Below are 27016 nucleotides of genomic sequence, written 5' to 3'. Positions count from 1 at the left end.
CCAGACTTCCAAGAGCGTGTGGCTTTCCCCTCCTGCCTCACTGCCCTTCCTTCTCAGGATCATCCAGGACACAGAGCTCTAACTTAGCTGGAAATTTGCTTTCACCTATTCTGTAACACCCACCTAAATAAATATGAGAAGGATGAATATTAAAGCTTTTTTTTTTCATAGAAATAATCAATCTCTCTTCCTTTAGGAAGAAGATGGACTGCGGATGAGGAAGGTACCCCAGACAAACAACCCAATATCTCCTTCTGCAGCTGCTGTCAAGGACGAAGGGCTCAGCTCCAGACTACTTGCTTTGGTGGTTTTGTTCTTTGTCTTTGGTGTAATTATAGGAAAAATAGCCTTGTAGAGGCAGCATGCTGGAAATTGTAAATTGGTTTGATGGTTCTGCCATATCATTGGATTAAATTTATTCATAACAATGTTTAAAAAAAAAAAATTAATGTATGACATCTCACAGGTCTTGCCTTTAAATTACCCCTGCACAAATACTATGTAACATAATCTAGAGAGTTCAAAATGTACGGTGAGGGAATGAATGAAAGAGAATATGCTTCAATGACGAAGGGGGGAGAAAATCCTGATTTAACACTACAATGGAATATTGTATATGTCATTTTAAACATTCTTAGACCCTGGTACATGTTGCTGGATTACCTCTTTTTAAAAAAAAAAAAGAAAAAAAAAAGGAAAACTAGAAAAACCTCTTCCTCCACTGCTGGAGCTGGCCCTAGGGATGCTTGGAGCTGGGTTAGGCAGGAGGTGTTGATAACTTCTGTAAAATACGTTAATCCACCATTCTGCTCATGAATTTAACAGTTTCTGTCGGTGTCTTCAACTCTGTGCAAGTTACCAATTTCTTGGCACTTAATGAGTAGTGAGAAGCTGCAAAGACTTGGGGTGGCAGCACTGAGGGAGCAGGGCAGCACCCAGGGGCTCGTTCAGAATAAAGGTCAAAGCCTTGTTCTCACCAAGGGACCAAGCTACATTGCTGTTGGTTCATTTAGTTGAATTAAAATGTTATTCAGAGATGTTTAATGCATATTTGACTTATTTAATGTATTTCATCTCACGTTTCCTTATTATCACCAAATTGACTAATTCTTTGTGGTATGAAAAGGCACCTGTTCAAAGCCAGTGACAAGAACTAAACATTTGCTGCTGTAGTGGTGCAAGGTTCTTCTGCCTCCTGGTGTTTTGGGCACTACACCATCGTTGGGAGTTTTGATCATCTGAGCATTGGGGAAACAGTGGTCAGGAAACTGTTTTTGTATGTAAATAAGTCTATTTAGGGGAGAAACAAAAATATCAGTAGTAAACTAGTCCTATGCCGTAAAAAGACCAATCTTGTTTGACTATGTAGCATCTTAAAAAAAAAAAAAAAGAAAAAAAGAAAGAAAAGAAAAATTAAATAAAGCCCCCAAATTAATGTTTCCTTTGTTACTTTTGTCCTGTTCTCACAGTTTTAGCAGTGGGGAGGAAAAAGTGTTCTCTTGTCAGTTTTGTTTATGGCATAAAGAAACTTGCAGTCTGACTTCAGGGTGAATTTCTTTTTTTCCAGACTAATTTTAATATCAAAGCAAACCATCCCATCGTGAGCCTGACACACTAAAGTTGTTCAGAGCCACCATGCCGAGGTACAAGGTAACATCCCACTTCCCAGGTTAGTTGGGTTCAGGAGTTCAGACCCTTGACAGCACCTTTAGAATAAGGAGATTTTGTTTCTAAGCTTCCTTTTACCACAAGGTGTAAACAAACTCAGTGTGTTTTAACATGATGGATTCAGCAGATGAAAGAGTTTTCGAGCAGGTAAATTCACATCTGTTCTCAAATGGTAGACCCAAAACCATTCAGTGGCAAAATTTGTTGTAGCATATTACGAGATGAAGCTGAGTCTTTTCCAAATGACTTCTGCCATTCCTTCCCTACTCCTGGGGTTCTGTGAGAGCTGTGGGGCTGCAGCCTGTCTGCTGCACTCCTTGACCTCTATGTTTGTCCCACTTGTGTCTCAAGGGCTTCCTCCTCTGCAAGTGCAAATAAGTGAAATTTTACATAAGGCTTAATAAGAAAAATAGGTGGGAAAAAAACCTGAAATTGGTGTGTTCAGCTTCTGAACATGAGTCTGGAAGTATTTCTAGGAGATTCAATGGAAAGGAGAGGTGTTTTTTTAGCATTTTCAAGTGCTAGTGCCTTGTCTGCTCAGAGGGAAGGGACAGAGCCACTGCAGCCTGGCTGCAAAGGGCAGGGCAGGTGGGAGATGAGCTGGAAAGGAAAAAGCAGGGAGTTTATGGGACAAATTGGGCAGAATTGATAAAGAAGATACTGCCTGGGCAGTAGAAGCTGAAGAAAACTTTCTAATGAAGCATTCTTTTCAGAAAGGCAAGGTGGTGAGTGATACTGCAAAATTAATTTTCATGGCTTTGAAGAATATATTTGAGAAAACCTTTGCTGAAGGGAGGCTGAGATATGAAGTAGATTTTTTTAAGTGGCTGTAAATATCTTGTTCTCTTATCAGAATTTCTGATTCACTTTGAAAAAAATAAGTTTTTTTGGGAGTCCTTTGTTCAGCTTTAAAACAGCCTGAAAGAAGTTGGTTTAAAAAACAATCACTGTCTGCAGGATAAGGGGAGAGGATTGAAGGTTTAAGCTGGTCTCCTGTGAGGATATCTGGAGTAAAGTTCCAGGCAGGTATTACACCCAGTGTAAGCTGCCACAGCTGCCTTTGCTGGCCCAGGGCAAAGCCAAGCTCTGTCCTCCCCCAGTGCTCAGCAGCCACTTCCTGGTGATCTCTGCCAGCCTGGAACTGTTCATGAGCAAAGCTGTTCCTGGTGTTTGCACTCCAGGATCATAAAGAGGTCCCAGAAAACCTTCTCATGCTTTTCCAGACCCTTCAAACCCTGAGCGAGGAGACCAGGAGAGGATTTCAGCGTTGGTAACATCCGTAACCTGCAGCTGGGCTGACCCACAGCATCAGTCCTAAACAAGACTCTTAAATTTAAATTAACTGCTTGTATTTTAGAATTTAACAAAATCCTGAGTTTTTCCCTCACCATTTTTCACAAGAGCCTGAACACAGTAGCCCTGAATTGTCTGGGTAATGCTTTGCTTTGCTGAGCTTGAAATAAAGTCACAGATCAGGGGAATTCTCAGCCCCTGTTTGACCAAACCCTTCTTTCATAGGCAGTAGAGAGAAATCTTATGGATTTTATTTTCTTCCAAGGTTCCTAAAAGGCCAGTTTGTAGATAGAGTGCAAATATAGGTTGGATGGATATTCCTAAGCCACCTGGCTCTTTTTGTAAGTTGTTCCTTTCATGGCAACACAAGAGCAAATGTTCTCATGAAGTATTCACAGAAAGTGAATTATTCTGAAGGACATTGTATATCTTAGGAAGTTGTGCACAAAATGTAGAGTTTCTAAATAAGATAATTGTCTGGGGTCCTCACACAACATCAGATATTAGAAACCTGTGATTGATTCATGGTAGTAGAAATCAAGTTATTACTAATCTAATAATTGTCCTTGCTGTTACTTTAAGCTGACCACTTGCACATTTATTGTTGACTTTTGTAACACCCAGTAGAGCCTGCTTGGTGCACTCTGGGCAAATTTGGGATAAACAGATACCTGAAATATCTTGAAGCCTAGTGCTGGGAAACGAATGGAAAATGGTTCCTTCTATTTTTATGTAGTTCTCCACATCTTAAAGCAAATACTCCGTGCATGGGTGATCATAACTGCTGCTGGGCATTGGCAGTTGTCAGCTGGGAGTGCACAGCTGGAGCAGCTGCATGTGCAAGCCACGAGCTGCTCAGGTTACTGGGGAGTAGCCTGGGGGCTGAAGAGCAAGATCATGTCATGTTGTTATGTTGAGGGGGATTGATGTACCATAATGTCATTTTCTAAAAATACAGGATTGTAAAGCTCAATGGTGGTGTTACTTTTTCCTCCTGAAATGCTGTTAGTGGGATAAAGTTGGAACTTCACTTTGCAATTCACTAGAATTTCTTTTCATCAATAAACTATGAAGGGTTTGTATCTGCTGCACATGTGAACTTGGAATTCTTGTCAGCAATTTTTACATCGTGGTGTGCACAAGGAATGGATCATTTGTGTCTTGGCATACTTGATGTTGCATTGCCAGTGGAAGAAAACTGTCATCCCTTTTCTTCAGAAGATGGCACTTCTGTCTCTTCAGTGGAATGTCCTTAATTTTCAGGCACAAGGGTGGCTTCACTGTCGTGCTCTTAATTTGAAACTCTTATTTCTCTTGCCCTGTGTGATGGCCTGAAATTCCACACCCTGAGTTCTGTTTTCTATATAAAGTAAGTGAGGGGAAAAAAGCACCACCAAAAATCCCTCTGTTTAAAATTAAAGCCCCTGTAAAATAACACTCTGAGGCTCCTGTTTGTTGTGGCTGGGTCACAGTTGCACTGGTGCTGCAGAGCCTGGAGAGCCACTGTGCCGTGGTTTGGGAACGGGGAAGCATCCCTGGCCCAAGTCCTCGAGTGAGCAAGCTGAGAAGGGGCAGGTGCTGAGTGAAATTGGGTTTATGTGTTCGGGATTTGGAGATCAGCTTCACAGAACAAAGAAACGGTGTTTCCACTGCTCAAATCTGCTTGACTATAAAAGTTGGTTGATTAATGGGTCGAGGTTTTTTACTGGATAAATGAAGATTATTTTTAAAATAACACAAGTGAGAGCCAGCTAGGAATGTTGCACGTGGTACTCCAGTGAGCACACACCTGCACACTCGCCGAGTGACTGTGTGCCTGTCACTCACCCTGCCACTTCCTGTGCCTTCAGTTCCTCTTCAAGCACTAATTTCACATTGGTACTTGAGGAGTAAAACTTTAAAACCTTTACTAAACTTCCACCTAGCTCTCTTTGCCTCCAGCCCAGGCCTGAGTTTGTCCTGAAGCCTCCACAGAGTGAAAAGAACAAAAAGGACAGGGGGTCTGTGAGCACAGAATTGAGGCTGCTTTTCCTTGGAGTAAACTTGAACTTTGGATCTTTCCTCCTGTGATCTGTCATTAGAAAATGGCCTTTTCCAGAGAGCAAAACAAAAGAAGTTAAGAAAACAAATGAATTAAGAAGAAATAATTGAAGCTGTGTATTACAAGTTGACATTATACATCTGGCATTTCTGTTTATGTTTCTGCACTGGTACATTTCATTCTGATTTAATAAGTTCCTAATTTTGTGGGGTTTTTTTTCAAGATTCTGAAGTGCCTATGAAGAACAGCCCGTAGTAAAGTATTGTTCCCAGTTTAGCTGTACTTCATTTTTTTAATCAAATCTTTTTCTTTAGTGGATAAACTCACAAGATTAGAAAAGCCTCTTGAACTCCCTCATGTTTAGTTTGGCAAATGTCCCACACACAATTACCCACAGAGAGCTACTTTTAAAGGACTGTTATTAAGGCTGTACAAAGTCAAGCACTCAGGAGGTAGGAAATGGCAGAACCAGGTTTGTGCTCTGAGTTTGGGGAGTACATTGCAGTGTCTGATCATGTCAGTGATCAAAAACTGAGCTGACACTGCTCAGAAATTGTCCAAAAGTGCCCAGCTTCGTGTGCCTGGACTTGGAGAACCCTCATTCCTCTGCAGTTACGTATAAATAGGTTTTTAAAAGCTGAACTTTCAGTGTGGCGCTGTGGTGTTGGGTGTAACCCGTGTGTGTGCTGGGGGAATTCTTTGTGTTCTGAGTGTGGATCCCCGTTCCTGACCTGAGCTCCTGGTGGGGAGGAACTCGGAGCTGAAGCAGCAATTTCTGTTTCCACATTTCACTGGGAGGCCACACACAAGTGTGACTGGAGCCAGGAATCTGTGCCTCAGTGCTGAGCCCAGAGGAGCCTTTCTGTGGGGGCTGGAGGCTCTGCTGCCCAATCTGCCTCCTGCTCTGTTCTGCCTGAGCTGTCAGATCTCACTCCATTCCCTCCCTCAGCGCTTTGGTCCAGCCAAGTCATCCTCGATCCTTCCCTGCTCCTTGGCAAAGAAGCCCTTGTTCAGCCGAGCATCTTTCATGGCTTTTCTTCCCTCCCTGCTGCCTGGTTCCATCTGGGTCTCTTCGTTCCCATCACCCTTCCAGGCTTGCTCTCCCTGCCAGCCTGTGGCCCTGGGAGCCCCGGGCTGCCTGGCAGGGCTCTCTCTCCCTGGCACGGACACCTGGCAGCTCCTGGGTGCCTTTCTCCTCCCGCACAGCCACTCACCTCCTGCTTCCTCTTTGTTTCCTCTTCCTCTTCACTCTCTGGGGAGTTTGGAGCAACAAGCCTTGTCACCCATCTCCTTTCTGTCTCCAGCTCCCCGCTGCTGTTCCAGTGCAGTGGATTTTTTAGACTTTCATATTCCATGTGGATTGTTTCTCAAACAAAGCAGTAGCACAATGCTGTCAACTTATCCAAAAGTGCTTCAGATTTATTTTTTTTTTTTTGGTTCATTTTATCTGGGAAATCTAGAATGCAAAAATGCATTCTGAGGTGTTTTAAACAGGGAGGCATGAAGGTGGTTAATTGGAAAAATAAGTTACTGTTAATTGAGCTGTGTGTCAGACCCAGGACTGTTTGTCTGGCAGACTTGGCTCACACTTTAAACTTCTGCACCTGCTAAAGAAGCAGAAAATTGGAAAGGCAGCTTGTCTGAGGAGATTGTGATATTAAAGAAGGTACTGAAGGCTCAGTCTCAGTGCAGGAAGCCAGAAAATTGTTCGAGACTTGGGAAATTATTTTATTTTTTTATTTTTGAAGTGATTAAAATATTTAACCTTTTAAAAATTATTCTAAGAGAAGTGAATGTGGAAGAGTTTAGTAAGACACATGTGCCTGTTACCATCAACTTCCAGCACACACTGGCTTGGGTTTTCTTCACAGGGACAGTAAAAATGTATTTATTTGTTTTGTGTTAGAAAGGAATCCAGTAGTCAGGATTAAAGCTCCTGGTCTGTGTCCTAGACCTGTTTTTCTGAAGCACTGTTAGACATGAAGGATGAAATTATTTGGTTTCTCTTGTTTATGCCAGTAAAGATAAATGAATGTCAGAAATGAGGTTGGGATCCTGATTGCAGTGGAGCTCAGCTAACACCATGTGAGCTGCTAATAAATTTAATTGGTGCTTCAAAAGGGCATAGCTGAGCAAATTTCATATCAGATCTGGGAGTGGGGAGGAAATTAGATGAAAAACTGAAGTAGAATTGACAGTTTTCTAAGTGAAAGGTATTAAATGGCCAAAAACCCAATAATTTTGCAATTGAGAAGGGGGACAACATTGGCTAACTGCCCATCCTACTGCAGTGATGAAATGAGGGGGAAAATTAGATGGAAAGTAATATAAAACAAATAAGAAAAAGGGAAGCAGACAGCAATCCATTCAAAATGGGAGTTAGGAAATGTAAAAAATAAGGAAAGCACAACCCAAAGGAAAAGCAAAATGTGGGTTGGAGTGCTTGGAGAGGATGATGAGGAGCTGAAGTTCAAGGAAATCTGCAATAGGATAAGAACTGTTAAGAAATAAGTGCAGGAGATAAAACCTAGGGATGATGTAAGAGAACTGGAAAGGGGATGCCGTTCCTTAGCAATGCTCAGGATTAAAATGTAACAGTTTTTAATTCAGGAGGCCCAAAAACCTTGATCAGTGTTTGCAAGGGAGGAGCCTGGGGCAGTGCCTGAGCTGCTGCTGCTGGGGGTGGGCAGTGGCTCAGGACAGTGGGACACCCTGGAGAGGGATGGAAAAGGAGATGGATGTTCCTGATGGAGCTTGGTGTGAGTGCTGTCATTCTGTCCTTTGGGTTCCAGTTCTCTTTGGGATCAGAGCTGGCTCTGGCAGGGGCCTGCAGAGCTGCTGACAGTCACACACTGCTGCAGCTCAGAGAGAACCACCAGGACATGGGGATGCCCAGAGAAGGCTTCTGCAGGGACCTGTGGTTCCAGATCACTGAGGAACACAGGCACAAAATCACTGCTGATAAAACATTTCAGAAATATCTACAGCCAGGACCAGAATGAACAACAGCTCCGTGCACATCCCCAGTGCAGTCCCAGGGTAAAAGCCTAATGAATACGAATGTGTTCTTGTTTTTAATTACTGTTAGCTGTAAGTGATTATCCTTCTGTATGTCTCAGCTGGGAGAGCTGGGAATTTTGGATGCAATTTGGATATTTACATTCTACGAGAGAAGCTGAGTAATTGGAATGGATGCAAAAAATATGATTCAGAAATTACTGGTGGAGTGTGAAAATGCCTTAGAGAGGGTGAGAGAAAACTCAGTTGGCTGAGTTTGCCTACCAGAATTGAGACTGTCTTGATTACAGTGCACTAGTACCTTCACAGGCAGAAAATACTGCACACTGCAGCTCTCTGATCTTAAAAAGCAACACAAGAATCACCAACTGGCAGTCAAAGCCAGGCAAATTCAAATTGGAAAAAGGCACAAATTCTTAAGGGAGAATAACTGTGTAATTTAGGAATGTGTCTTCAAAAACTGTGAACAGAACAATAAAAGTTATGATATTTATGCAAATAGCTCTTCTGTGGGTTTTTTTCCTCTCAGAGTTGTACTTAGAGGGGGGAAGAGGACGAGGAGGCTCCTGATGTGGTTTCACAGGGCAGTTCAGCCAGCAGAGCAGTGGGACGGTGCTGCTGGAGCCAGGGGTGCCTGAGCTGCAGCAGGGCAGAGCCTTCCCAGGGCAGAGCCTTCCCAGGCCTTGTTGCTGCCATTGCAGAAGTGTGTGGTGGTGTTTCACATCACCTTAATCCCATCCCCACCTGGAAAGGATCTGTGGCCTCGTAAGAGCTTTTACACCATGCAGGGCCTGGACACTTGCTCAGTTTAATCCATTCTGGTGCCCTGTAAATGAAAAAAGTATCTGCACACAACTCTGATTCATGGAGGTAAACACAGGGCAGGAATTGCCTTGTCCCTCTTCCCACGCTCCAAAGGCAGCTCAAGGCTGTTCCCTGTTCCTGCCGTGGGCATCTGTGTCCTGCAGAACAGGTATCTGTGCTGGTGGGAGCCACAGGAGCCGTTCCCTGGGGCTGTGGTGAGCACAGCGATGGGAAACTCCTGGTGGAAAAGTTCTGCCGGTGTGTGTGGCTTACAGGAGGTGCAGCTGAGCTGCCCGGGGCTTGCCCAGTTCACAGCATCCCAATGGGAACGTCCCCAAGGAGACTCCACCTCCTCTGGGATCAGTGGCCCGTGGATCTCCATGCGGCAGCAGGGAACAAAGCACAACCCACAAGACTGGAAGTAAGATTTGCCTGCTGAAGTCTGCAGGGTTAGGGAGGGAAGCCAAGGCAAGGCAGCCAAGCCTGGCCCTTTTGTGCATCACCTTCAAGTAGAGCTGTTCATGTGCATGACTGATACTGGGTCATGCCTGGAGCATGTGAACAGGCTGACAACGTTTATGTCACAACTGTAATGTATTTAATAAGATTCTCATTTGAATTATTAATGTACACATCCCCCCAAAGTATTTTTGTCTTATAAACCCCATAATTTATCTGAGTACAAGCTGCAAGTTCGTAAATACAGCATTAAGAAGGTGGCTATTGCATAGCTGCTTTAACAAAATATCTTTTGTGGGTAAGATATATAGGCTTATTTGGAGAGGATTTAGCTGCTGGAGAAGGGCTCCTCGAGGAAGTTATATGATGCTTAGCTGCAGCAGACAGGGAATATAATTTCATAGTTTGTCCTGCTTGTCAGTAGGAATCAGTTTGACCTGACTGTGCTGTCTGATCTGAGCATCTCTTCAGCTCATTGTTCACCAGAGGCAGATTTATAAAACATCTGTACAGGAATGAGGCTGGAAGTGACACTGAGAGGAGAGCTGGATTAACAACTGCCGTGCCAGTGACTGCAGAGGAGGCACTGGAAATGCATGGCCTGAGAGGGCTGGTGAGGGATCTTCCCCTTCCCACGGTGACGGTGCCTGTGCCGGGCATGGCAGCAGTGACACGGGGACACTGCTGATGGCTCACAGCCAGGCCAGCACTGCCCTGGAGAGCTGGGGAACACAGCAGGGATGCAGTGCTGCAGCCAGGGAATGCTGAGCCTTGGAGCTGGGCATAGAAGCATTTTCCATCTACTGTAATCTGTGCCCAGGTCAGGTGGAAAAGTTGAGCCCTCTGTGAGGGCTGTTCTGGGCATTTCCATGTGCAAAGACTGTTTGTGGGTCCCTGTGTGTGACATACCCAGGCAAAGTGCAGAAAATATCTGAAAACTGCGAGAGGCATGTGAACCGTGCCCTTCTCAAGAACACTTGCTGACTGTTTATTGCTGACTGACTCTGCAGATTAAATTTGCATGAACAGCAAAAAGGAGTGTGATGGGAGGGAACTTAACCTCAAAGAAACTCAGCAGCCAACACTTCGGATGTTTGAATTACATCTGAATCAAGCTCTTGATTAAATCTTAGCAATGTCAAAAGCTCAAAGCAGCAATTTTAATTGATGTCACTTTTTTCCCCCCTCGTGTTGCTAAATTATCTGTTGCAATGTGCAGTGCATCCGTGTCAGTACATTAAATTTGCACGCAAAGAGGGGAGATTAGGCAATAAAGCCACAGGACAAACAGTGTGGAGTCAGGCATATCTCCTTGGCTTCATTCACTATTGGGTGTTTTTAAAAAGTGTTTCCAAATCTGAGTGAAACTGATTCCAGATGTGCTCATTTGAAGGATATAAAATCACGCTAGCACCAAGATTTATCTGAATTCTGCGTTGTACCTGAAGAGATAACTAGTCCCATCTTAAAAACAGAAGTGCTATAAACAATAAAAAGGCCACAGGCAAAGGTTTTAGTGCTTCGATCCCGTTAGCATCCTTCCTTCCCACGTATTTCAGACTAAGGTAGTTGGAGAATTCCTCTGATGCTGCAGCACACTGGATCAGAGGGGCCTGGTAGGACGTGGGTCGCTTGTCGGGGCTGTCGGGGCTGGAGCCGTCCGTGGGCCGCTCCCCGATGTAGAGGAGGCTGCGCTCCTGCGTGTCCTGCTCCGTTTTGAACAGCTCGTACTCGGTGTGGGGCAGCTTGATGCCCAGAGCCAAACATCCGTTCGTGGGTGTTATATCCTGCTCCACGCCGGCGCTCCAGGAGCCCGCCAGCCCGCAGCTCCCCGCTTCCGAGGAGTTGAGCATCACCACCGTCACCTGGTCCATGGGCGTCACCCGAGCCTGGGTGACTTTGAAAGCCAGCTCGGTGCCGCCCCGCACCTTGGAGGACGGGACGCCCTGGCTGTAGTGCCCGGAGGCGTAGATGGTGAACGTGGGCTGCCTGCAGAGCGGGTCGGAGTAGTGATAGTAACGCCCTTCCCAGGTGTGGTTGTGGCCGTGGAATGTGAAGTACCTGGTGAGGAAGAGCACGGCCGGGCGGACCTCGCAGTGCGCGCTGACCCAGCTGCCGCCGAGCTGCATGGGCAGCGCGGCTCGGGCGGGCAGGATCGGCGGGTGGTGCTCGTCCGCCCTGGAGATCATCCCACACGCCGGGCAAGGGTGCACGTGGTGCTGCAGGAGACAGAAAATAACAAATAACAGTTCTGCCAACTGGGAAGCAAAAAAAAAAAAAAAACCAAAAAACCACCCTTGCAGAATATTTCAAAAGCTGCGACTCCCCTCGCCCGCAGCAGGGAGCGGAGCTGCGGGGAGCTTGGCAGAGGCTGCCGAGCAGATTAAGGGGATAAAGCGCTGCCCTGCTCTTTGCTATTCTGGTACCGAAGGACACCGGGCTGTGCCCTGCGGCCTCCCCGGGCCGGGGCTGCTGAGGACAGCCCGGGGAGGAGCCCAGGGCAAGGGCAGAGCCGCTGCCAGGACGGGGAGCGCTCCCGCGGGACAGCCAGGGCGCTCCCCATCAGCTGCCCTGGCGAGCTGCGGGAGGATGAGGGCGCCGGGCGGTGCCGGAGCAGAAGGACGCCGCAGCTCTTGGCAATGAAGGACGCTGTGACACCTGGCCGCGGGGAGCTCCGGGGCTGCAGCATCTCCAGCACAGCCCGAGGTGTTGTGCCTCCCCCTCGGCCCGTTTCTGCCCGCGTTCCCACATCCAGGGATGCGGGGGAGGAGCGGGATAAGCCGGGAGGGGAGCGGGGGTTTCCCAGCAGCCAGAACGGGGGAAGGACGGACCCTCTGCAGAAGGAGGCCCTGACCTTCCCTTCCCCTTCGCTGCAGAGCTCTGAGTCAAACCAGCCCTGCCCCGACCCGCTGCCAGCAGGGGTTTTGTGTAGCTTGGAAATTTTTCTTGTACTTCATATATCACAACTGATTTATTTTTAAATAAGCAGGGTTGGAACATTATATAATTTTCTAGAACACGAGCTAATCTTTACTGAACTGTCACAGGCAAGAAGGTTAAATAACTCAGTAGTTAACTGTAGGGTGGGTAATTTACATGCAAGTTGATTGGAGTCTACTGTAATTTAGTCATTTTCAGCTTGCTTTACTGCTACTGTCACGGTAATGAGTGCTGACAGTACACAGTACATTATGGCTAAATAATCCCAGAAGTTGGCAAATATATATGCTCTCCTTAGGCAGGAAATTCTTTGATAATGAAAGGTAATTTGGGGAGAATGGGTTTCTTTAAAACAGATATAAATTTAAGGGGAAAAGAGTGATATTTTCAAAAAGAGAGTTAAAAAATAATTCCTGACATAGCTGACATTGGCAAATGGATGTCAGTTCACAGAAAATTTAAAAAAATGAAAAAGAAAAAAAAATCCTGTGCCCAATAAAATTATCACTGTGGACATGGAGCCAAAACCCTTACTTGCTTAAACCAGTGTGAAGTTATTTCTAATGTATGGCAGCTTCTAATTATGGCCAAATGGTGACATCATGTGCAGGTCCATTGGAGAGCTGTTGGCTGATTAATTACAGGGCTGCATTCAGAGAGTGAATTTCAGTATCTTTAGGTTTGGTTTTAAATTAACTTTTAAAAGTGTTTATGTTTACCATCTGGTTTTGCTCATATATATGGTTTTGGCCCAAGATAATACAAGTTTAACCAATTTGAGAATGTTACTTTTGAGAGGGAGAGGGGTGTTGCTCTGTGTTTTTCGAAGTTCAGTTGGTGTGGTTCATGGTGTGGGGAAATGCTGCCCCAAAATATTTTTTTTCATTTATTTCCCTCTACCTGGCAAAGTTCAGAGAGATTTTTTCACCCCATCTCACTGCTCCACCATTTCTGATTTGATCAGCTTCGATTTGGATGGAAAGCTGCTTTCCTGGGAATAAACTAAGTTGCTATAAAACAAAATAAAATAGAAGAAAAGGCAACCAAAGTCTGCTGCTCAGTTCTGTGTATATCAAAATGGAAGCCTGATTCCTGTGTGATAACACGATTGTATTGGGGGCAAGTTCCTGTGCTACTGGCATAGCAGCAAGGGCTGAAGAGTTAATGGCAGATCCCTTCTTCCCCTCAGCCTGGAGCGCACCCCAAGGAGCAAGGAAGGGCAGAGCAGATGAAGGGCAGGGCAGATGAAGGGCAGAGGTGATGAAGGGCAGAGCAGGTGGGCTCTAACAATGTGCAGCCTGAAGCCTTCGCTGACTTTGGTGTGGAAGACAAGGAAAATGCATTTCCTAGGAAAACACAGCCCAACGAAAGCTGGCAGCTCCAGGCCCAGGTCAATGCAGTTGTTTCCCGTGTTGGCTTTGCTGAGCTTTCACCCAGCCTGGTCCTGTTCTCTCAGGAAGGCAGAGACTGAACCCCACACGCCCCGGGTTCCCACCCCGCCTCACCCGCGTGTCCTTAGGACTGCGGGGCCAAGCGCTGCACGGTGTGGCCGGAGCAGCCGGGGAACTGCTGGCAAAGCCCTGCTGCAGCGAGGGCACCGAGCAAAGGCCTCTCCTTACCAGGGCGCTCTGCAAGGGGCGCTGGTAGCCGGTGGGGCGGTAGTGCAGCCTCTCCCCCCAGTCCGTGTGGATGTCCCCCAGGTAGAGCTCCTCCACCAGCCGGCTCCCGCTCTGCTGCGGCTGCAGCAGCGGCTGGAAGTGCCTCTCCACCCGCACCAGGCTCAGCTCGTGCATGGCGAAGCCCAAGGCCGCGGTGCAGTCGCGCTCCGTCTTGGCGCTCAGCACCTCGTGCAGGGCCCCGGGAGCCCAGGAGCGCCCGGGGGGCAGGAACCCGCGGCAGCCCTCGCCGGAGGTCTGGTTGATCCGGGAGGCCACCTCCCGCATGGCCTTCTGGCTGTGGAACACGATGCCCACTTTGTGGAGGTGGTAGTCGGCCTCGGTGGCCCCGCGGGTGATCCAGGAGGCCTGGCGCAGCCGGAGCTTGCCCTTGATGACCAGTGAGTAGGAGGGGTCGCGGCAGGACGGGTCCCAGTAGTAGAACTGGAGGGCCTTGAAGAGCCGGTTGGCGTAGAAGAGGTAGGATCGGGTCAGGAACTCGGGTCCCGGCCGCACCTCACACCTGTGGGGAAGGCAGCGCTGAGCCGGGGTGGAACGGGGAGGAATCCCTCCCAGGGCAGCCGGGGTGTGGGAGAGGGCGAGCGGAGCTGGGAGCAGCTTCCTGGGCAAGAGCCTCCCACACATGGTGGCCACCCTTGGTTGGTTTTACAGACTGGGCATCTGCTACTAACATCTGAAAGTGATGGACAGAGGTCTTACACTTCAGGCATGTCCACAGGAGGAGTGTGGAGAGCAGCAGGAATCACGGTACTCTGCCCGTTTGGGCTGCACCCCGATGGGAAATAGCAGGTGGCTCTAGGGACACCCGGGGGTCCCAGCCCTCCTCTGGATGGGAATGAGGGCTTGGGGAAGGGGAGATGGAAACTCTCTTCTAGTTGCTGGAGAGTTTGCTCTACGGGGATGGGCAGGAGCTGCGCTGAGGGGCTGGGGCCTCTAGGGGTCCACTCCGAGGACTCCAGGGCCTGGGGATGCATTCCCAGTGGATGGGGGTGCCTTCCCAGGAGAACGAGGTGGCTTACCCGGGGTGTTAAGGGCGAGTTCCCAGGGATCTGGGCTGTTTGGAGATGGATGTTCCATCCCAGGGTATGGGGTGTCTTCCCCGTGGTTTTGGGGGCGCATTGTCAGGGGAGAGGGGTGGGTTCCCGGGGTGTTGGGGTGCCTTCCCGCGGTTTGGGGCGCGTTTTCGGGTGTGGGGGTGCCTTACCCGGTGGAGACCCAGCGCCCCTCCAGGCGGGGCGGCAGCCGCGCGGCGGTCCCGGCGCTGTCCTGCAGGTGGCGCAGCTGCTGGCGGCAGCGCGGCTCGGCGGCCGCGCAGGCTGCGGGACACGGGGGGCGCGGGGTCAGCGCGGGGGCAGCGCCGAGCGGAGCCCCCGGGCCCGAGCCCCGCGCCCCAACGACCCCGGCGGGCGCGCCCAGCAGCGAGCCCTGAGCGAAGGACGCACGGGGGTTTATTTCACTCAAGTTTTCCGACTTGAGTTTCATCCGAATGCGACCGGTTTTTAGATGGAATCTTCAAATAAACGGAGCGCTCTTTGTTCGCGCTCTTCCCCTCTCGGGCTATTGTTGAGGCAGCGGCTGGAACGGGGAATTACAGCATGGGAACGCTGGCCTCGCCTGTCGCCCGCCATAAGGACAGTAATTCTGTCACTTACCTCATTTCCCATAACAACGGATGTTATTGGCTTAGGGAATGTGTGAACACTCAGCTAAATCCTGAAGACCTTTGCATGCACGCACACATATGTACATATATTCCTATACATTATTCACTCTTTGCTTAAGCACTCTGTGGCACTCATTGCGGGCCTGCTTCTCTAAGAAACCTGGGATTTGCCTCTTAATGGCAGCACGGAATGAGCTCCCAAAACCCCATTGATTCTCTGTGGTACGACTGACCCTGGTCCCAGAGGAGCTCAGCCCAGCCAGGGCTTTCCAAGCCCACATTGGCTTCGTTTGCTCCAGCTGTACTTTGCATTTTACCCAGGAGTGTGCTGGACATTCTAAAGCCAGCTTTTATTCACTCCATAGTAGTGTTGGGACACAGGTTGCTTTCCAGCCTGCTTATCAGCTGGAACAAAAGATCCAACACCTCTGTGTCACCTTCCCACCCAATGAAGACGTGAAAGGTTTGCACACCTCGTGCCTCAGTCAAGGAGATGAACACACAGAGTCACAATATACAAGCTCTGGACCAAGTCAGGTGGGAATTCAGAAATTAAATATCTGCTATGCAAGTCAGAGGCTCCTGGAGAGGGAGCCCCACTAAATCCCCTCTAAAAGGAGCGGGAATCCCACTCAGTAACTTCAGAATTTTATCTGATGGACAAATTCAGCCACTTCACTATGGTGCTGCCATTTGTGAAGGTTTTACAGGTCACTTGAAATTTATTTTTGTAGACTTGAGCACACAAAGCCTGAACTACCACAAAAGGAATAAACCCATGGAAAGGGAGGCCCCCAGTGAAGCAGGAGAGCATTACCCAAAGGCCAGGGAAACCAGCCTTGCATTTTCTGGTACCTCACCCTGCACTGGAGTGCATGAAACAGCTGGAAAGACACATTATTAGAGTTCAGGGCTCTTTTGGGAGCAGACTCACAACTGCACTGCTCTTACCATCCTTAAGGGCTGGATGAGGTGAGCAGGCACAGCCAACTCCTTCACAATTGCTTGCATTCTTGCTTCCTAAAATGCAGTTCCTGTGATTCTTCATGTGAAAATGGGAAAATATAGGATGACAAAACCCACTGCTATTAGTTAAACCTCTAATTTGGCAGCTGCAGCATGTGTGAGGCTGCCCCATGGGTGCCTATTTAGGAGAGCCATTAGGAGCTGGGGAATCTGTATCCTCATCCCAGCTCTGCCATGACTTTACTCTGTGTTCCTGTGTGCTCCCTACCCCCGGGGCTTTTTTTTAAGCTCACACTCAGAATATGCCAAGATTCATTTGACTGCCCTAAGACACCTAAATACTGGAGAGTCATCAGAACAAGGGCAGTCCAAACTGAACCAGGCTTCAAACAAACACAACACTATTATCCTAGAGAATACAGTAAACTAAAAAATAACTGTATTTGTATTAGAGGTAATAATGGACATAAGGGTCAAATTTGCTCTTGCCCATAACCACAGAAAGACTCTAGAGGTATCAGTGCAGTCTATAGATACATAGAATGCAGCTATGAAATATACACAATATAACCCAGTCAACTCACAAACTGAGCAACTGAGCTCTGTGTGTGTTTATTGCAGCAGAAGCTTCAATATCTCGCTGAACCCTTCGTGCTGCTCTTGGCAGAAACACTAATAGTCTGCATTGTTTGGGAGCAAAGACACTTTGGCAATGCAAGCACTGCATTTTGACACATTCAATACAAAAGGGAATTTTTATAATCAGGATCAAACTTCATGGAGAAAGAAAAAAAAAAGAAGAAAAAAAAGCCTTCAGAATGTAAATATTTGACATGATGGGAATTCCTAGGGATTTTGTCTTACTTAATTGTGCACAAGACTCCAAGCTGGATGCATCCTCAAACCAAAAGCTATTGGCTTGTGTCCAAAATTTGTGGCTGCTTTTTTCTCTCTCAAATACTCCAGCCCCACCAGATCCAAACATGCTTTCAAGCTGGAAAAGTTTAGTCCCTAAACTTTAGAGCACCTCTCTATTCCAAGAGCAGCCTAAAGTGGCTGTCACTCATATGTCACTCTGTTACTCAGCCCCTCGTAAAGCACATCAGAGCAGCTCCTCTTTCTTAAGAGAGACACAAATTAACTGCTCTATAGAGTTCTCAGGCAGGAGGAAGGAATTATTCACAATTCATCTTCAAGACAAAAATCCTCATTCATAGGAAAATGTAAAAAAATGCCTGACTGTGATCTCTCCCCCTCGCTCGCTCCGCCGTCCGTCTGTATCGATTAACCACAAGCATTTACAGAGAGCTCCCCAGCACAGCACTTAGACAAAACAGGGGCTTTTCCCACCTTTTCCCAGCTTTCCAGTGTGTGCTGCATCCCAAAGACCAGCCCAAATCCTCGGAGCAAGGGGCTGCACAAGCACTCAGGCAGAGCCGGGAGCTGCTCGTCACCGCCATTAGCACAAACCCCACCAAGCCTTGGGCAGACAGCACCAGCAGCAGCTGCTCACCAACCATTCCAACCCTGACTTGTATAAAACACTTCCAGGAAAATCAGATCCATGGCATCAAATGATAAAAAGGGCAGAACTGGAAATTCTCAAATTCTCCTTGCAGTAAACTGTTGGTGAAATTAAGGTGGAAGATTTTGAGGCAACGGCCAAGCCTGGAAATGAGAGCCTGTGCTACACAAGAGCTGTGTGCTCCAGATGCAGAGCCACTTCTCACTTCTAAAGGAAAAAACCATCAACCAAGAGAGAAATGCTGTCATATTCCTCCTTGGAAACAAATCTTGTTTGTGCTCCCCCAAGCAGATTGACTCTGGAAAAAAGCAAAGTTGAGTCACACATCTGTTTCTTCATAAATGGAGGAGAAAATGCATATATTATGGTTTGCAACAAATTAGTTACTGTGGATCAGCTCTTCTCCAGAGCTAGATTGTTTAATCTGTTACATGTTATTGCCTCCTATGGCCAGAATTTATCATTCCCATTTATAATTCTAATGTTTCAGTTAGTCACCCGTTCACAGGGATAAGATCAGGGCCTGAAGTCACGGAGCATTACACATTTCTTCATTTAGAGATGACATAAAACCTTTGATATTTTCTGAGGAATGCTCAGACTGGAAAGAAACAGGCGATAAGAAATGTATCAATGTATTTTGCATAAGTGAATTATACTTTTCCACACAGACTTCATTAACACAGCAAAACAGCATTTCTTTAGCATTTTTCTCTCCTGAGAGCACACAGAATGGATTTTGGGTTAGCCACTAAAGGAATAAGCATTCTTTTAGAAGCAAACAAAATGGTTGTATTTAGCAAATCAATTTTTCTTGCATTTCTGTGGAGATTAAGTTTGTGGTGCTTTTAATTCACTCAGAAAAAGCCATTCCCAAGAGAACAGCTCTGTGGGAAGAGATAAATTTTATATTATAATATTATAAAGTTATAAAATTTAAATATAACCCACTGGGGATGGAAAACTGTGTCACAGCAGAACCTTGCATTTTGCCTATATGCAAACTGAACGCAGTTCAGGACAGGACTTAAGCACACGCTTAAGTCTAATTGGTTGCAGTGAAACTTAAGCATGTGCTTGAACTTAAGCCAGTGCATGAGCATTTTTCCTGATTAGTAATGCCTCCCTGAACTGAAGCCAGAATGTGGTCAAGTGGTTGAGGGAGGATGCCAGTGCTTTCACTGGAGCACTGTTTGGTTTCTGGAAAAGAATTTCTATTATTCATCCCTTCTCTTATTTGTCTCTAAAATGGGTATATTCACATTTAGCTGCTTCACCATTCTGGTGCTCAGGTCATGATATTGATAAAATGCTTTGAATTCACTAAATGTTTCTCAGTTGTGCCCTCGGGGCTGGCACAGTAACTGATTTACACATGAACTATCATTGCAGAGCATCACCCTGAGTTTCCTGTGCACAGCTGAGCATAATCACTCATGAAATCCTGCAGATCCTAAGAGGAAACTCAGCCGACTCAAAAAAAAAGTAGTTTGGGATTTTAGAGAAGTTTTCAAAACATACTTTCACCACATACATTTAGCACAATGGCACATGAGTTCAGACATCCCATTCTATGGCTTTAGCCTGGCTGTGTTCTAAGGCTGTGAGCACTGCCTGAGCTGTCTCATATAAAAATTAAAATAGTGAAGGGCTTGTGGTGAGTTGCCTGGGGGCTTTAAAGGCACTAGAGAAGTAAATATTTTGCTCTTGGAATAATGGAATCATGTATTTTTCTTGTTAAGTATCATGTCCAGCAACAGATGACAAGACAGATGGGATTTGTGGTAGGGAAGGGGAGGGAGGAGAAGTACCCCAAAGATCTTCTTCAGTATAAACTACATTTAAATAAAATGGCTTCTTAAAACTGTCTCTCTGGCTGTTTACCCCAAAGACAACCAAGCCTAACACTGTAAAGGGGATTCAAGGGCTTGATCCCAGTTTTACTGGAGTCTCTAAGTAGGAAATGTCTCATCAGCACCTTATTCAGAAGACACTCATCCCCATAAACTGACAGTAAACACTCTGCTTGAGGAAAGAAAGAGAGATGGGATCGGGAGAATCACAGAATGATTTGGGTTGGAAGGGACCTTACAGATCATGATATCCTCAAATGGATGAACTAAGCAGGACATGTAAGAGCTGGCACAGGGGACTTGTGGTGACAAAATAAAGCCCAAGAGCCAGATATGAGTCCACCCTCCCAAGAGCTCTCCTGCAGTTCATGCTCACCAAAACCCCACTCGTAGGTTACACAGCAGAGCCCTACTCACAATATCCTTGCTGTCCTGACAGAGACAGGAGCCATTTCACTTCATGTTCCTCTTTCTCAACCCCAGATGCTGCACAGACTCAGACCAGTCTATGCTTTTTCTACAGCTAAAATGGCCAGTGTCAAAAGATTTACTGGAGAACAGAGCAGCAGTTCCAGGCAGCCCAATGGCCCCAGCTGGCCCAGCCACTGTGGTCAGCCCGGGGGGAACTGACCCTTAGCTCAGAGCCCATCCTGCTGCCAGCCCTGCACTGGGCAGCCCAGCCAGGGACAGGAGAGAGGGCAAGAGGGTTGAGAAGGGGGTCCTGCTGTGAGCCAAAATCTGAGAAATCACAGCATTAATATACCATGACTTGCATTAAACTCTGATCAGTATTGCCATGTCAGTTTGGCTCAGGTAAATATGTAATCAAAACCCAAAAGAAAACAAAGGAAAGAAAGGTGATGTTAGAGCTTTTTTACTTGAGAACTGCTCAAAGTTTGAATTTCAGTTTGGTGAGATAGGTGAGACCACAGTGAGGTCTCTAACTCTCTGGGGGCCTAAACAGTGAGAGGCTGGGGAGAGCAAATGGGGGGAAGTATTTGTTTTCCAAAACAAAAACAAGACAATTCAGTCCAAGGCTGAACAATACCCTGGGGTACCATCCCGACTCAGTTAAATCCTAACCAGAATTCACATTCTTACCAAATGGCAAATATTACATCTATATTCTTTAATTCAGATGAGTCGGAAACCCAACAGAAAAAAACAGCACATGGATGTGAAATTAATGTCATACTGTTGTTATGAATGTATAGAGCACCCATGCAGGTTTTGGCAATGCCCCTGAACCCCTGCACAGACACTTTATTAGTGGCTATCATGGCCATTTTTAATAGTGATGGCTAAGCATATTTTTTCCTGGAGTGCTTTGAAGAGCAGAACCAGTAATCAGCCATGGCTTGGCTATAAAATGTCAACCTCATTTCAAACGTCTAAATCACTCACATGGACCAAGAGTGCAGAGAGGACCACCCACCACATAATATTAACATAAATACAGCATTTACCCAAAGCAAAATGAGCAACTGGAACTGGCGGGAGTTGAGAGTAGAACAACAAAAAATGATGAGGGGGTGGGAGGGATTGAGTTACAAAGGAAGATTAAAAGAGCAGAGTACATATAGCCTGGCTGAGCAAGATGGATATGATAACAGCCTATAAATATTCACAAAGCACAAACACCAAGGAAAGGAAGGAATTCCTTGCAGTGAATAAAAGGATTCTGTTGGGAGTGAATGAAGAGAGGAAAAACATGTGGCTTGTATGGCAGAGTGAACTTCTCGAGGCACAATGTAGTAGGCAGCCTAAGTCCACTTGCTTGGCAGGATTTGAGGGATTGAGCAAAGCATTAGTTCAGCAGGGAACAACCCGCTCTTGGCAGGGAGTTGGTGGGATAATCTGAGTGGCCTTTCAGTCTCCCACTGCCGTGGAACTGTCCCAGTTCCCTGCTCCCACGGGGGACAGCTGCTCTCCTGTGTAAGCACATTGTTCACTGTCCTGCTCTGCAGAATCCCTGCCTGGCCTCCGTGGGACTAGAAATGAGGGCTGGATGCATGAAGGCATTTAGGGACGTAGAGACCGAAGCAACTGCAATAGGTACTAAACTGCTGGACACAGCTGGGAATCCCAGCAGGTCCCTGCCATGTCAAGTACTCGCTGCTGAAAATCTAAGTCCAGGAAATTAGGTTATAAACCCACTAAAGCAAGAACAATCCTTTTGTTCTCTCTTTATTTAGCACCTAACACAACAGGACTCTTGGCGCTGCTGCAAGGATACTGTTTATAGTAATAAAAATAGGATCTAATAGGATCTAATATTCTGAGGCTACTTGGCTCCTGCGAAGCCAAGGATGAGAAGGGCATTCAAAAGCAGTCATAGCAGAAGGCATCCTCAGGAAAAAAGCTCTGCAGAAAGGAGGGAAACTGATCCAGAGCCCACAGCAGCAATACACACGCGTTTAACTTAGAGCCACAAGTGACCACAGAAAAAGGTTACTTGTTCAGCTGGAGCACAGAATTAAAGTTACTTCTAACATGTGTTTTGGGGTCTGGGTGTGGTTTCTAGATAGCCTGAAATTTCAGTCTACTGTTTTGCCTGTCCACATCAGCCAAGTTTTGATGCGTTCCAGTTCTCCTAAACTCTGCCGACAGATGCTAAAATCAAAGCTGACATTCAACCTACGTGCTGCATAATCTAATAACAGGACTTGTGCTACTCAAAACTAACAAACTCTGGGAGCATTTCTGCAGCAAAACCTTGCTGCCATTTATATTCTCGTCTGTCTTTTCCAGGCAGCCTAACTGGGAAATCTGATTTTTTTTTTTTCTCTGAAAAGCTTTAAAAATAACATGTCATTGTGTTTTTGTATCAACAGGGGAGAGCCAAGCCATAACACGCCGTGTCCAGCCCTTGTGGATTTAGTGAGAGTGTGAACAAGGTGAATCCAATTGTCTCAGTGGGGAGCTTGGTGTATACATTGATCCCAGAGTGCCAGGAGAAAGCTGCTTCCAAAGACCACAGTCTTGGAGTTAGACAAGGCCAAAATGTCACACATTTGTCAATGTTTCTTATTAACCCAGGAGAAACCATGGGGGACTTTTTCAGTGCTTGACATACACTCAAGTTTAAAGCATTATTTCAAAATCTAAACTCAAGCAAATCTCTTCAAGCGCTCTGTGGTGAGACTTCTGTTGATTTATGTCCCCTCACACCAGCTCTAAGTAGAGGTTGCACCAATCCAAGTATCTGTCTAACAGTGTCACAGAAGCTGAGCTTCTTTGCAGCATTCAGTTTCAGCTGAATTCAAACCGTGATGATTCAATAAGCTATTCACTGAAAATGAGAAAACACCACTATGAAAGCCACAATTATCACACCATCACCCTGCTAAAACTCAAAAATAATGATGGATTTCAACCCTCTTATCACTTAACACCCTGAAGGTCTGGCGTTTCAAATAGATATCAGAGCTTCTTTTCTAAGAGACAGAAACAGAACTTCTCTAATTTTGCATTTTAAACCATGAGACCTTTTAACTCCTTAAAGAAAAAAAACCCACAGATTGCAGCATACTAACCCCTCAGATTTTACACAAATTAAAATGGGAAGAGAAAGAGCTGTTCTATGAATCATATTTTCAGTTTCTGGCAGCACTCTTAGCTTACAGAAGAAGGGTTACACATTGAAATTCTCACGTTCTCACTGTCAGTTTCTTGGTATTATTATATCTGAGATACACCATCTTAAAAAATCAGGAAGTTTCTCTTCTTTCATACCTTTATCTTCCTCAGCAAATGAGTAAGAAAACCAAAGCACTTGTGTAAGAGCATTGTATAGGTGCTTCCTAATTTTAAGGTTGATTTTAGCAGTGATTGTATCTCACCCATGAAAGCGTTGTCTTTATAGATGACATATGCTGTGTTGTGGGGAAACACAGGATCCCACTGAAAGCAAAACCTCTTTCCAAACTTTGTTCTGCCAGATGCAGCCTCCCCTAGCATTGGATTCCAGCTTTGGTTTTCTTCACAGCAATTTCTGGCTTTTGAAAATCTCCTTACTCAACAATTTGTGCTTGTGGGGAAAATATAGAAACCACACAATATTTTTTTCACTTGTGCTTTTTTTACCTCTCAGCCCTGTTTTTATCTATATCCATATACTTTGAAACGTGGCTAACCCTATAATTATTGAAAGAGCAAATAGAGTCATATCACACAATCCAGCATAGCACATTAGTTGTTGATTTTTTTTGGCCTGAGAAATGAAGAATAAAACCCACCAACCTGGTAAAAAAAATTAGCTAAGTAAACATTAACCAAATAAATGTTTGAACCAAAGACAATGATGTTGGCTTAGCAGTAAGAACAGATATATTTGTGTGTAAATAGACACACATCTCTATGCTGGGTGTTGTTCTATCACTTATGGGATTCTCTTGCTAATCTCTTAACTGAATGCAACTGGTGATCTTATTCTACCTCAACACTGTCACTTTCAAACTTAAAAATAAACATTGAAAGCAAGAATAGATCTTTTATGTTAAAACCATGTAGGAGAAGCTGCACATGAAAAATATCAGTGCGGTGTTATTGGAATGTACAGACTTTAATGAAAGCTTAGGTAAAACTCAGCAGGTCTCTGGGGACATTTCCAGGAATGAGTGATTCTTTTCTGGAGGAGACTCCAAAGTCAGATCCAGTTACCTAACTAAAGTGGTTTTTCAACTAATTATGCACTGGTGTCATGCTCATGCTAATGCTCAGCCTTATGCAAAATGCAGAATGCCAGTCTTGCTCACAGTGAGCAAAGCTTGCTTTGATTTTAATGAGTTCTGGGTCTGACTTAGGAATTCAAACAGTTACTTTGAGGTTCAGTTTCTGTTCTTACTGAAATCAATGGAAATTCTTTCACTGACATCAGATGCAAGAAGCAGAGAGTTTAGGTTAGACTGGACTAAGAGAAACTGCATGAGGATTTAAGAAAGAATTATTCTAATTAGACTTCAGAGAGTAAACTTACATAATGCAGTATAACAGATCCCTGAGCAGAGCAACTTGAGCTAGTGAGATACTTAGAGGATTCATATTTCTCAGCTTTATTTTGCAAACACATGACAAAGATCCCACGTAAGGAGAACAGGAAAGTAACTCTACAAAGCGGGCTGCTCAGAGATTCCTTTCTATAGTCTGGTCCTTTACACTTAATGCAAGAAATGTGCAATAGCTGTCACTACACAGTTCTTTTGCCTTGATCACTAAGCCCTGAGCTGGAGAGGCGAGCCAGTGTGGTATTTGCTGCCCAAAACCTCAGATGAGTGAACTAAGTGGTAGAAAGAGCAGTAGAAACCAGGTGCCTGGATTTTCAGTGTCCAGACCACACAGGGCCCTCAGGGACATCCTCCCACCCTTCCTTTCACCTGTCCCTTCTGTTCAGGAGTCTCAACCAAGGGTCTGCTCTGCATTTCCTAGGAAAATACTGTCTGAGGATGGAGAAGTCTCCCTCAGACTCTGCTCTGTCATAAACAGAAATAATTTTGTGTATTTTTCACAGCACAGTTGCCTTTGTTTTCCCATATGGTCTCTTAAGCCAGAACCTTTTCTTCTGAAACTGCTCCAAGAACCGTGGGGTTGAAAGATGCCTTTCTGAAAGCGAGCTGCAAAGATGCATCTTGTGCAGCTCTGCGAGTCTGTCTGCACAGCTGGGGCTCAGAATCCCTGGAGCAGGAGGCTACTTGTGAGGTTGTCCCTTGCCAGAGCAGGTGCTGGAGCCTCCCAAGGAGAATTCCCAGCTCCAGTGAAAATCACCTCTAACCCCTTCCTGCAGCGAAACTCTGCTCGATGCTCTCCGTGCACCACACGCGGGACAGGAACGAGTTGCGGTGACAAAGGGGATGCCTCTGCCAGCACCTCCCTGGGCAGCTCAGCACCGGACCGCCAGCTCTTCTGGCATCCCTGCACGGCGCTCAGTCCTTCGGAAAAGGCTTCAGGGGTTCTGTCCGCGCTCCCAGTCGCACAGCTCGGGGGCAGCAACCGGGGCTGCGGGGCGCTCCCCGCCCGTCCCTGCCCCGGCGGGCGGCGGTGGGGCTGCGGAGCTCCCGGCACTGCAGGGAGCACGGCGGGGAAACCCTGCCCGGGCCGGCGGGCACCGAGGCTGAGGGAAACCCTGCCCGGGCCGGCGGGCACCGAGGCTGAGGGAAACCCTGCCCGGGCCGGACGGGCACCGAGGGTGAGGGAAACTCTGCCCGGGCCGGCGGGCACCGAGGGTGAGGGAAACCCTGCCCGGGCCGGCGGGCACCGAGGGTGACCCGGTCAGGGAGCGGCGAGCGGGGAGCTCCGGGTGCCAGGTGCCTCTGCCCGGGCGGGGGCACCCCGGGATCCGCGTCCCGGCGCCGGCCCCACCGAGACCCGCCGTGCGACTTCCTCCCGGTCCCCTCGCCCCCTCCTCGCCGCTTCTTTGCACCCTCTTCGCACTCCTCTTGCATTTTCCTGCATCCTTCTCCCCAGTCCGCTGCGCTCTCCTCGCACACTTCTTACACACTCCTCGCTGTCCCTCTGCACTCCCCATAAAGTCAGTCCCGTTGAGTTCCAACCCCTTCGCTGTGCCCGGATGGGTGAGGGAGGCGACTGGGAGCCTCATGAGGGTACGACCCCGACTCCGCCACCCGCTCGCCCTCCCGTCCTCTCGCCGCGGGACGGCACCGGCCGCCGGGGGCACCTACCTACGAGCAGCCCTGCGAGCCACCAGCACCGGACCATGGTGCCCGCTGTGTGTCCCAGCCAGAGGCGCGATCGCCGCCGGTGCCCGCGGAGCTCAGCGGGGCGCGGCGCCCGGCGGTGCAGCCATGGGCCGCCTCCGGCGCTCCGGTGCCCGCGGCGGCGGCACCCCGGCTTCAGCCCGCAGGCGTCCTGCTCAGCCCGAGCCTTACGAAGGGATAAAGGAGGGGAGCGAAAAAAGAAAAGTATATATTTTAAAATAAAGCACCGCAGCCCACCCCGCCTTCGCCGCGGAGCGCGTCCCCCCGGCTGCTGATGGCTTTAATGGAGCTTGGCAGCCACAGGTTCCCGCTGCCAGAAGAGGTGGAGACTCCGCCGCCTGCGCCCCACATGCGGCCGCGCACCGCACACGCGGGGGAGGAGGAGGAGAAGGAGGAG

At 47.2% G+C, this 27016-nt stretch overlaps 2 protein-coding genes across 4 annotated transcripts in view; one reads left to right on the top strand and one right to left on the bottom strand.

The window, feature by feature from the left end:
* VAPB (VAMP associated protein B and C) overlaps window positions 1-4398 on the top strand; it is a 33556-nt gene extending 29158 nt beyond the window's left edge. For 2 of the 3 annotated variants that reach the window (XM_038158613.1, XM_038158614.1), the window contains one exon: window positions 197-4398. In XM_038158613.1, coding sequence (XP_038014541.1) covers window positions 197-355 — 159 coding nt within the window. In that variant the 3' untranslated portion in view covers window positions 356-4398. The remainder of the gene's footprint in view (window positions 1-196) is intronic. The other variant, XM_038158612.1, reaches the window with a different exon arrangement.
* On the bottom strand, window positions 1285-26985 carry APCDD1L (APC down-regulated 1 like). The gene is made up of 4 exons (XM_038158611.1): window positions 26584-26985; window positions 15104-15215; window positions 13843-14401; window positions 1285-11502 (listed from the first exon to the last, which is right to left on the bottom strand). The coding sequence occupies exons 1-4, from the start codon at window positions 26618-26620 to the stop codon at window positions 10738-10740; spliced, it is 1473 nt and encodes a 490-aa protein (XP_038014539.1). The 5' UTR covers window positions 26621-26985; the 3' UTR covers window positions 1285-10737.
* Window positions 26986-27016: the final 31 nt, after the last annotated feature.

The sequence above is a fragment of the Motacilla alba genome, chromosome 20 (assembly GCF_015832195.1).
Source record: "Motacilla alba alba isolate MOTALB_02 chromosome 20, Motacilla_alba_V1.0_pri, whole genome shotgun sequence".
Lineage (NCBI taxonomy): Eukaryota > Metazoa > Chordata > Aves > Passeriformes > Motacillidae > Motacilla > Motacilla alba.
Note: the sequence above shows the minus strand (reverse complement) of the source record. Positions and strands in the feature narration are given on the sequence as shown.

Bases quoted from the DNA above. Each gene is read 5' to 3' on its own strand.
- APCDD1L (XM_038158611.1), bottom strand. From the start codon at position 26,620: ATGGTCCGGTGCTGGTGGCTCGCAGGGCTGCTCGTAG. The intron at 14,402-15,103 runs GTAAGGCACCCC...CCTTCCCCACAG, and splicing joins GGGCGCTGGGTCTCCACCGG to GTGTGAGGTGCGGCCGGGAC. The intron at 11,503-13,842 runs GTAAGGAGAGGC...TGTCTCCTGCAG, and splicing joins GCCCCTTGCAGAGCGCCCTG to CACCACGTGCACCCTTGCCC.